We start from the raw sequence: 12,329 nt of genomic DNA on the forward strand, positions 1-12,329 counted from the left end.
ATCAACAATGCACCACGACATGATAATTTGATACTGTGTTTTGGTAATGTTTAAAATGCAGGGAAAGGCTTTTTTGTGACAATTCTTGATAAGCCCTATTCTCAACTGTGACTTTTGATAAGCCCTGTAGCATTCCATGCCATTTTAAACTCCCAAGCTGCATTAAAATTGATTTTTTAAATTTTAATTTCTCCTTCCAATTTTTGCGTCATCGGGGACACACAGTTTAGAAAAACCATTCCATTCCGCCGCTGTTTTTCTTTCAGTATGAAATCCGTGCACAGATGCGAAATGAGTTTATGCAACACTCCAAATTTTTCCCGCAAAAAACAACAGTTGTGGAATCGAAATTGGACTGATTTTAGAGTAAATTAGTCGGAAGACGGAGTCCTTAAAATTCCATAGCTCCGAGTGCGTCATTTCCCCTCTGAGTCCTGAGCTCGGTCAAAGCTGTGAAGTGGAGTCAGAGTTAGTACTGATTTTCGGATAAAGGAGTCGAAGTCAGGGGCTTTAAAATTTCAGGAGTCGGAGTCATCAATGCATATTGTACAGAAAAAATAATCCCTTATATGTATGAATACATTAATGTTTCGAAACCGGAGGGGGGTAGCAATTGTGCCCTCTTGACGTCACTAAATGTCGCATCTGGCAGTTTGTAAAAGTGTACAAAGTGACAATGACGGGTCACAAAATCCAGTTTTTTTATGTCATAAAATGCTAGTAAAACTAATTCAAAAATATGTTGGCTCAATTTCAGTGAACAAATACGATTAGTTCCGATGTTATGAACACGTGGAGACTTCAAAACGTTCACAGTAGTTATTTTCAAATGCGATTTTCTCGAAACAACATTTTTCAACTGGTGAGCATTGTAGCTCAAAGAGTTAGTGACCAATCGTTCTGAAAATGTGTGTGAATATTCTTTATTCAATTACTAGCCGCCTGCGGCGACCAGCTGGTTCGCCTTCTTACGCCATTCGCCTTTCTGTGCAAGCATCCACCTACGGCGGCTATTTGGCTAACTTGTCATTTACCTTTTTACTTCAAGTTTGACGCCTTCGGCGGCTGTTTAAATAAATTTGGCAGCAGTATTAACAATTCATCTCTATCTTTTTTTGTGCCATTCACATTTTTACGCCAAGATTGCCGCCTTCGGCGGCTATCTACCTTTACGATCTATCTCTAAATTTTCTTATCCATCTCTATTTATTTTAACCTCCCCGCCCATTTCATAATAAAATTAAAGATCAGTCAAAAAACTGCTTTTTTTATTTAAGTTGAGCAAAAAAAAAAAAGTTATCTCCAAAATTTCACGTAGTGTGTAAAAAGTAGCATTTGACAAAGAAAAGAAAATCTTTCTGTTTTTATTGAATTCAATGCGCACAACTATGAAATGTTTCGTTTTATAGATGCAGCAAAACGTCCAGCTTGGGGGTGGGGGGGATGGAGAAAGAAATAAATGCAATCCCTAAATAAAACAAAAAAAGGAAAGAAAAAAAGCAAGCGCTGCCGGAAAAACCCGTAGTCATCACGTCATAAAATGTAGAAGTAAGCTATATAGTAAAAAAAAAAAAAAATGATTAACATTGTTTGCGATTAAGATTCCGTCGTAAATATCGAATCGAAATCCAAGTAGTGACGTCAGAGGCATAAAGGAATGAAGAACCTTTTTTCGACCGATGCGTGGAAAGACATGATGTGTTCAGCATTTAAAAAAAAATTGTAAAAAAAAAAACTATTGCGTATTTTAAAGAATTTTTTTCTTCTTAAGAGGGTGAAATATTTCTACTATTACCAACTTAAATTTTAGAAATGAGGCTTTGATACTTCTCGCAGGATGATATTAGAAAAAAATAAAACCCGGAAAAAACTGCAAATTAAAGGTTTTTTCAAAAATTCGTAAAAAATACAAAAAATGCTCTATCTTCAAAAATTTTTCTTTCATCTTATTGGAAATTAAATTTCCAACACTATAGTACAAAAGATATTTGTGTGGTGCGGTTGGTTCGGTGTCTGTGAGGTAAAAAGTACTAAAATGTGCAAAAAAACACATGAAACATTAAATAACTTTTTTTCTACTTAAAATATCAAAAATCGAAGCCCGAGGTGCACATCTACGGCAGAAACTGTATATGTATACCAAATTTCATCTTTCTAGGCCTTACCGTTTTCCCGGGAAGCGCGCCACACACACACACACAAACATCTTATTTTATTATATGTATAGAAGATACTTTATATGAACCTAATTTTGGATGTATTAAAAGTAAAAATATTTTTTTAATGCAAGAAATGTGAAAAAAAAATGGTAGAAACATATGACATTGTAATCAAATACCCCAAAAACATGCAATTTTCAACGTTTTTAATTACAATTAGATTCATATTCTTCGGAAATATTCTGTTTAGTTGAGAGAAAAAATTGTAATGATTACAGATAAAAATTGGGTTTTTCCGGTTAAAACTATGGCCATCAGCAACGAGCTCTGATGGCGACCGCCAACGGACAGCAGCTTCTAACTTCACTATTTCTGGTGGAAATGACTTAAAACATTTACAAAGTGTACTCCAAAAGATGAATGAAACATCCTCTATGTTTAAAGAAATTCTGATTATTTCTTTCCTGTAAAAAAAGTTCACGGAAAACACTAGAATTTCGGCCTCCAAAACTGGTTTCCCCCTCCTTAAGTTATTATTTATTCCAATCCCCTATAGTTACGCTTATTTCCAGTCAACGTACAATTTTGTATGCAGACAGTAATTACATTTAATTCCCTGAATTGTCTTTGCTTTCCCATTCGACCATGCATCAATATTTTCCCGTTATACAAGGGCTCTTTTAAAGTAAGTACCATTTTGAAATAAAAAAAGAACAAGTTCAGATAGAGCAAAGAAGTTTATTGCATTAATATCTTCCACCCTTATGTTATTTTTCGACATTGCTCCCGTGATTTTCCAAGCATTTGTCATAGCGTGGTACAAGTTTATGTATACTTATTCATAGAAAGATGCCGCTTTAGTAGTCAACCACGAGGACTCTTACATGTCTTTGGCTGGAACGTTTTTGAACGTTCTCCAGGCTGCCCCGATCTCACTCGAAGCAACTTTCATTTGTTTTGGCATCTAAAGTCTTTCCTTGGCGGTCGATGGCACTACATCAATAATGAGCTCAGAGACCATGTTACCCCATGGTTGACTTTGACTACACAAGCAGCAACTTTCTACGAATAGGTATACAAAAACCTGTACCACGCTATAACAAATGCTTGGAAAATCAAGGGAGCAATGTCGAAAACTAGCGTAAAGCTGTTAGATTTTCGTGCAATAAATTGCTTTGCTGTACTTGTTCTTTTTTTTTATTTCAAAACGGTACTTACTTAAAAAACATCCCTCGTATATGAAATTATATGTATGCAGGTACGCAAACGAGGGTGGGTGTAAACCCAAACAAAAGCTTGGGTTTTTAGCCGATTCTTAAGTGTTAGCTTATATGCATGTCATGTTTAAGTCTGTTATATATATATATATATGGTAGCTGCATTAGTGCCTGCATGAATGACTAGTGTATGAATCTGCATAAATCTAAGTTTTGGCCAAAAATTTTAAAAGTCTAAGACAAGAAAAGGAAAAAAGAAACGAAAGAAACTATTCACACATCATGTGAAGATTTAAACACCTTTTTATTCTATTAAAGAGAATGAAAAAGAGTTTATGTTGTCGACCACTTCTACAGAGAGCATAGATTTTAGAATCCCAAAAGATACCCAAATTCCAAGGACATTTGCTCGAAACGACTTCATTGTTCAAGATCTTGGGGGGGGGGGGGGGGGGGACCATACCGACTCTATGTATCCAAAGTCATCTACCGAAACCATATGACGAATATGTGAGGAAAATTTACAAAATAAGGTTCAATACCTGGATATACAAAAAAAAAAAAAAAAAGGTGGAGAACCCAGCCAAAAATCGACTGCAGTTAAACTGCAAAAAACTGGTGGTATTTGGAACCGAGCAACTGCAGTTCAACAAAGCATTTATCTACAGTTCAACTGCAATACGGAGGTTCAAAAAGACTGAACTTTTTGAACTGCAGTTTTTCGGTTCCAAATACCACCAGAATTTTAAAATAAAAAAACAGCAGTTTTTTTTCAGTCTAACTGATTTTTTCTGAACTGCAGTTTTTCAGTTCCAAATAACACCAGAATTTAAAAGATATATATCTGCAGATTAACTGCAGTTCTCTGGTTCCAAATACCACCAGAATTTCATAAAATGAAAACTGCAGTTTTTCTTGAGTTTAAAAAAAAAGACTGAAAAAACTTTACCCACTAAATTAAAAATATTAGTGAACAATTAATAACAAATAGAATTGCGATAGAAATCCAAAACCACTTCAGAATTAAAGCTTAGACAATTCTTTAATAGAAATGCCGACATTGACTACAGATAGATGTGCCTCGTGCGTTTTAAAAAACATCTAATTAAAACTTGAACTGTTCCTCCGAAATACAAATTAAGATTTTATTAATTTGGAGGACATTAAAATTGAAATTTTGCAGCCTAATTTTGCACGAAAATACATTGCTATGATTATGAAAGTAGTACAAAAAGTTTCGAGACACAATAACAAATAGAACTCTTTGTAAGAATAAAAAAAAATCATGAAATTTGTCCAAATCGACCACGTGGTGCGAAGTAATTAAGTTAATTAGACTGGTTAATATTGAGATATCATAACACAATTTTTTTCATGGCTGGATATTGATAACATGAATATTCGCTCAAAGTTTTAAGTCAATCGGTGAAAAAATAAAAATTACAAAAATTAAAAACTTTCAATAAGGTATTAAATTTTCAAGCTAACCCTAATCTGCTATGCACTAATTAAATAAAAGTTAATTGCACAAATAATAACAGGTGAATTTTCAAGTGTCTTACCTTTTTGTAAACCGGAGTCATATTTCAGTCCTTTCGCATGGGATTTTGAACGATGAAACTTAAAATTGCACTAATAAATTGATTTCGAAGCGCAGCAAAAAACAGCGCGCATTCAGGGCTAAAGTGGTTACCTTCCTTCGTAGTTCTTTGCTGGGGAACCCCGCGGCGCGGCTAGTAGTTCGGCCCCGACCGCGGTGTTCCAGTGCGTTTGTACTTAGGTTCCGGGACACTGTTTCAAGCGATATATGTTCTTATTTAATTTTAAATTCCTTATTTTTTTTTTTCATAAGAGACTAATTTGACATTGTTTAAATCCGAATCCTTCTTGAAATTGGTATTTTTAAAAACCATATTTCCACCTACATTATTCAAAAGCTAATAAATATGGCATAACTTTACAAGTGTCAATGCCAAAAGTAATATATTTATGTTTTGAGCCAGATATTCACATTTATTTTATCCTCAATAATTTAGCTTTAATGAATTTCATTAGGGTGCGGCGTGTGATCAAGGAACATGAAAGAGATCAAATATCTCAAACGTCACAACAGCTCACATAAGGTCCACTCGTCATATAAAGCAATCGACCGTGTGACTCGCTATCTGTGAATCATCCCGTGCATAAAAAGAGCTAAGGTCACGATACGACAAAAATTAATTGAAATGAAATCAATCATGATTGCTCAAAAGTTTATAAATAAATAATAAGAATGTATAAATAAATAATAAGAATATATATATATATAAATAAATAATAAAAATGTGTGAACAAATAAATACAATAGAAAATAGATAAAAAACATAAAGATTAAAAGTTTCAATGTTATCATCTTTCTTTTTTTTTAATGAAATTTGCTTAATAGTACTTTTTTAAGGAGTCATACAGTCAGACCTCGTTTTGCAACACCCGGATTTCACGACATTCCAGACATCACGTTAATTATTTAAAATGACGAACACATAACATATCATTTCAACGCTAAGTCGAGCCGGATTAAACAGCAGTGTTTTATTATGAAACTCCAGCTAGCACGACATTAGAGCTGCTTGGACAAGATCTAATTTTTCTTCACAATTGAAATCTTTTCAGTAAAACGATAAAAACATCTGGAAAAGTTGATTGCAGGAATTTCTCAGAAGCGATAAGAGACCTGTGTTAGTATAGCCTATGCCTGTAGAATGGCGGGGCGGGTACGTAAGTTCTGCACGTAACGGATTTTAACGTTTGACATGAGGGACAATAGATAGGAATGCAAAGCACGTGAGTTTTAAAAAATGGACTAAGGAAGTAGTAACAGAAGAGCCATAGGAATCCTGGCAAGTTTCTCTCATGGGAAAAGGAGAACATTCTTGAGACCCATATTAGATTTACAAGAAATACACAAAACCTTTTAACTATAGCAAAAAAAAAGACAACGTTCTTCTAAGTTTGAAAGGTAGGGATTAGCTTTTAGAATATCTTCACTTAAAAATCAACTTTGTAAAAAGTACGATTGTTTGAATTGTTATTCAACAAGTAAAAAAAAACCTTTCTGAAAGTTTTACGGGGAAATAAAAATAAAATAGAGGTTTTTTTTTTCTTACGACTTTAAGCTTGTCCTTAAATAATTCATAATTACATTAGTTGAATTTGATCAATAATACCAAATTATTAATTAGTTTAATCAATATGTAAATTCAGTAAAATATTGTTTAGGCGTCAGTATGCCTATCTGTCATAGTCTTGGTTGTTTGCTATAGTTTTGGTTGGGGCGTTCAGTATTCATATAAATGGATAAATTCATTACTTGCATACATACAAGTTTTGGAATTTCGAAAGGTGGTTGCCTTGAAACACGTAACTCAAAGGAATAAATAGTTAAAATTACAATTTATTTTTTCAGTTAAAAAATGAAATAATGTTACAAAAAGGAAAAAATTAAAAACACCGAAACAATATAGCATATACTCGAGAAAAAGATAACTTTTTTTTTTACTTACAAAAAAAAGTGTAGTTTTTATGAAGTTGCGTTTGAAACTTTAAAAAAGTCACCAAATAGTTGGTCCAGTTTGCTTCGATAGTAAAAATCTGCAAAATAACTGCAATTGCAAAAAAATATAAAATAAAAGCATTTTGCATTCACCAAAACAACTGCAGTATTTTTCAAATATACGCGAAAATTTCTTTTCATCTGCAGTTTTTTTGAAGTCGTTTTTTAGCTGACAGCATTCCTTTCAGGCAAGATGTTATAAAGGAACTTAATCCAGATGAAAACATCAAAATATCTGCTCGTTTCAAGGACATAACTTTATCAATGACGTGAAGAATTAAATTTGTATTTAATCTCTATTTCTCAACTGAAACGCATTTTTCTTGCGATGAATTTCAATCTTTATTGAGCTAAGTTTCGAATTTTCAACAAATCACATATTTATTTACATACATACCCTACTAGCAAAATTTCTTACATCAATCTTGACAGATCTTGATATTATACTGACGGCGTCAATATTGACGTGTTTCATATTGCATAAAGATTGCATAAGGATTAAAAAGCAATATTACAATAACAACACGTATGCAACATTGCATTCATCTTAAAATATCAATATTGATATTACCTTACAATAACAACATTGCATACATGTTGACGGCGTCAAGATGTATTGATTTCATGCTGTCGCCGTCAAGGTAATTAGTACACAGTAGAACAGGTGGACCTTCGTTGATACTTGCGCATGCGCACAGTTCTTTCTACCCAGCGTCCCTCGCATGCTGACCTACGATTCAGTCGGTTCAGAGGAGCTGCACGTGGCGTTGGCGTTGCGTTCTTTAGGCTTCGTTAAGTTGGTTGCTTAGTTATTAGTGTGGAATAGTATTGTTTTAGGAATAACTTATGAATGACTGATAACTGCATTTGTTTATTAATATAGTACTAAACAAGTCATATCGCAGACGATGTGCGATCAATGTTAGAAATGGCCGAAAATAACTTTTTTCGTCCCTAGACTTTGAAACAAAGGACATGAAGCCCAGAATTTCGTATTATCACTTCAATCTCATGAGTAAGATTAATTTTATTCAATGGTTATTTATGTTATTCTTTAAGATAAATTCATGTGTTTTGTCCATAGGATATTTTCAATGCTGACATCCATTTGGAAATGTATTTATTTACTTATTTATTATTTTGCTTTCTTTACTCTTAAATGTGTTATAAAAACTTCCTCAATTATTCCTAACTAGGCATTTTATGTCTTTATAATACAATTAGAAGCATGAATTTAAAAAATAAACAGTAATAACAATAATTACGCAAAACGAAGAAACTTTCATTTTTTAAATTAAATTGCGAATGCTATTAATACCTTTATATGAATTTCCGATCAGATGTCAGCTTTAAGGAAATATTCTTAGGCTAGAAAACTATCTTGAAGAATAACAGAAATAATTAAAGAATGAAATTTAATTCTCGAGTTAAAGTGAAAATAATACAAATAAATAAATACATAAAACACCTTGCAAACGTGCTGATTTCATACTGTCATGTCAATGTATCCTGACATTTTCCTGTTATATCAATACGTATGCAATATTACAAAAGCAAGATCATCTTGCCTAGACCTTGATTTCATGCTGTCATGACAACATCTTGATATTATCCTGTCATATCAATACGTATGCAAGATTACAAAAGCAAGATCATCTTGCCTAGACCTTGATTTCATGCTGTCATGACAACATCTTGATATTATCCTGTCATATCAATACGTATGCAAGATTACAAAAGCAAGATCATCTTGCCTAGACCTTGATTTCATGCTGTCATGACAACATCTTGATATTATCCTGTCATATCAATACGTATGCAATATTACAAAAGCAGCCTACCTTGATATTTTCCTGATATTATGCTGCATACACCTTGTCAGTCAATATTGTGGCAGCCTGCTGACAGCATAAATGGAGTAACATAACAACATTGAGGCAGCATTAATGCAAGATGATTTTTCTTGCATGTCAACCTTTATGCAATACTGAGGCAAGATATTTTGCTTACTGGGTAAATATAAACCAGTCAAACTGTTTTATTTTTTATTTAAATTTTAAGAGCAAAACAAGGCTGAAGTTTCCAACCAAAAATTTAAATTGGAATAAATCCATAAGAACTTTCCTTTTATCATCTAAGCTGAAAAGTATTCCAAATGACCGAATTTCCAGAATTAGTCTTAAAATGTTTTTTAAATTAAAAATAAAAGTCAGGTTTATTGTAATTTTAAAAATATCATTGCAGCTCTAGTTCTAATTTTAGCTCAATCTTTTCATTTATTTTTTTCCTACTTGCCGCAAATTAAACAACAGCAGTTATCTTTGGCATTACTGTGGTGCGAGTGGTCGGAAAATTATTTCAGATTAGAATGTCATAATTTCACAGATAACCAAAAATAAATGTTTGAAACTTTTGGTGGCGCCATCTAGTATTCAAAATGATCAAATAGTAATAACATTTTTCCAGTATTAATAAATTTAACGTTATACTTTGCTTTGTGATAGTAAGCGTTTTGAGACTCGATGTAGAATATCTTAGTTAATTTTATAATTAAAAAAAAATCCCAGCAATGAAGCTAAAAATTTTTATCTTTATTGACTGCAAACATATCAAATGCAACGGTTGTCCTGAATCTTGTATTAAGTTGGTTACGTTCAGTATGCTATTTTCCAAGCCCAGATCTGCGTATCCGCAGACCCCTCAGTGCGGAAGAGCCCACGTCCTTAAGAGGACCCAAAGGCCCAATAAATTGAAAAAAAAAAATTAACACTAAGACTTATTAACGTTGCAAATATACACTGCTGTCCTCTTAGTCCAGTCAATGAACACATTGTAGCGTGCATGGAATATGCAATAATTTTTGACTTCAGAATATTGTTAGGAGTAGTTAGTAAGTAAACATACTAAAAAGTCCCCGACTCTAGGGGTGAGCGAGCTAAAGGTGAGGGGGGAGGGGGAAGAAAATTTTTGGTTTTTCGAGAAAATGTCGAATGTGTAGAAAAAATGCGTTTAAAATAAAAATTCAAGCTAAATAAGCTTCCTACAAAACTTTCTACCCATATTTGTCAAATTTCCAATAATTTTCCGGGAATATGCTATGAAAAATCGATGATTTTCAGAAAAATTCTCTCTTTTTGGTTAAACATTTGCTCCTAGTCCTCCCAGCTGTTGTAAGGAAAGGTTGACTTACCTTTTCTTATCTCGATAGGCAGCGGTGTGATAGTTGAGTTTTCTGAACGCATGAAGAACAGTCAATAGACGAGTGGACGAACAACACATAAAGATTTAATTAGGAATGACTAAAACTAAATGTATACACATATTATAAAATAAATTCAATACGGCACAAAACATACACGCACACACTATATCAAGAGAACAAGGAACAAACAAACTATTGAAGGGGGAAAAAGGGAATTGTGGGAAGGATGAGTATGACGTCAGAGTGGCCTTTGCCTTTCGAGATTGTATCGCTATGCAGAAATGATTTACCTATTTGAATATATGATTAGAGTACAACATTTCCCCCCTTAATCGTATATTCATATTACAAAACTTAAATTAAATTTAACTTATTTCTAAAGTCAATGAACTTGGACTTAGGCAAAGGTTTAGTAAAAATATCTGCAATCATACAATTAGTGTTACAATAGGTAATCTTAATTATTTTATTTTCTTCCATTTCCCTCAAAAAGAAATATTTCACGTTAAGATGCTTCAACCTAGTATTCATTTTCCCATGTTGAATTAAAGAAATTGTTGATTTGTTATCCTCAAACATTTTAATAGGCAATTTTTGAATTAGGCCAAAATCATTAAGTAGATCTAATATCCATTTCAGCTCTTGAACAGCAGTTGGCTGCAGAAATGAGCTCCGACTCGGTTGAAGATAATGAAACACAATTTTGTCTCTTAGTGGACCAAAATATAGGATTGTTCCCTAAGAAAAATACAGTGTCCCCTGTTGATTTTCTGGTGGCAAGGTCAGATGCGAAATCAGCATCTGTGTAAAAGGTAAGAGTTGGTGGGCTGCTAGAGTCAATTTGCAAATAAATGTCCTTTGTTGAGTCGAAATATTCAATGACTCTTAGAACTGCTTTCCAATCCTTTTCATTGGGAGATTCATTCTTCCTGCTTAATATGTTCACAGTGAAGGTAATGTCTGGTCTGGTTACTGTAGCTATATAAAGTAAAGCTCCAATTGCTTGCCTGTATTGTGTGTTGTCAACTTGTGGGAGAGAGGAATCCTCTTCTTTTGGACAAGATGTGTCCATTGGTGTATAAGAAGGCTTTTTGATATCTGGACTAAATTTCTTTTTCAATTTTTCGATTTTTGATTTTTGGTTTAGTAGAAATTTGTCTCCATCTCTTTCAATGTTGATTCCCAAGTAATTTCTTACTTCTCCTAAATCTTTTAGTTCGAAGAATTTGTTCAGTTGTCTGATTAATTTCGCAATTTTATCTTCATTTTTACATGCTATAAGTATATCGTCGACGTAGATTATGATCATTATTCTGTCGTTTCCATCATTTTTTTAAAAATAGACATGGATCTACAATACTTTGAGAAAAATCTTCATTCTTTAGAATTTCTTCAATTCTTTTATTCCAAACTCTAGCTGCTTGTTTCAATCCATATATTGCTTTCTTCAATTTGCAAACCTTATCCTTATGCTTTGGATCGACATAACCTTCCGTTTGTTTCATGTACAAGTCTTCTTATAAATCGCCATGAAGTAATGCAGTGTCGCACTTTCATTTTTTTCGTATGCTGCGAATGCTAGAAAGGTTCTGATTGTTGTATATTTCACTGTCGGGGCAAAAGTGTGTTCATAATCAATTCCAAATTTTTCACTGTAACCTTTTACAACAAGGCGCGCTTTGCAACGTGTTACTGTACCGTTTTTATTCTTCTTCAACTTAAATACCCTCGATTTCCAATGGCTTTCTTTCCAGGTGGAAGATCAACCAACTCCTAAGTTTTATTCCGAGACAAGGATTCGATTTCTTGATTTATTGCTTGAAGCCAATTTTCTTTTTCTGCTGGATTCATTTTAACTACATCTTCGAAATTTTCAGGAACATTTTTAATTTCATCAGCAAGAAATCCTAAGTGATGTGGTGGTTTCCCTTTGGTTTTTCTTTTTGATCGTCTAGGCTTCTCTTTGGGTATTCGCTCTTCTTCAGATGTCATTTCGGATTCATCCACAGATTTATCATCATATTCGTCATCTTCGAGTGAATCTTCGGCTGGTGGAGGAGATGAAATTTCAACGCTATCAGTTACCGAGCAGTCTTCGATAAATTTTACGCTTCTACTGACAATTACACGATTTCCACCGGTGTATATTCTGTATCCTT

The 12,329-nt window shown here is 33.4% G+C and overlaps 1 protein-coding gene across 2 annotated transcripts in view; it reads right to left on the reverse strand.

Annotated features, from left to right (window-relative positions):
* Positions 1 to 12,329, reverse strand: part of LOC129218384 (monoglyceride lipase-like) — a 134,992-nt gene that overhangs the window by 38,471 nt on the left and 84,192 nt on the right. The window contains exon 1 of one of the 2 annotated variants that reach the window (XM_054852629.1): positions 10,159 to 10,316. The exons of the other annotated variant lie outside the window; for it this stretch is intronic. Coding sequence (XP_054708604.1) covers positions 10,159 to 10,210 — 52 coding nt within the window. The 5' untranslated portion in view covers positions 10,211 to 10,316. Of the gene's footprint in view, positions 1 to 10,158; positions 10,317 to 12,329 lie in introns of those variants that run through there. 2 annotated transcript variants of the gene reach the window in all.

The sequence above is a fragment of the Uloborus diversus genome, chromosome 3 (genome assembly GCF_026930045.1).
Source record: "Uloborus diversus isolate 005 chromosome 3, Udiv.v.3.1, whole genome shotgun sequence".
Taxonomy (NCBI): Eukaryota; Metazoa; Arthropoda; class Arachnida; order Araneae; family Uloboridae; genus Uloborus; species Uloborus diversus.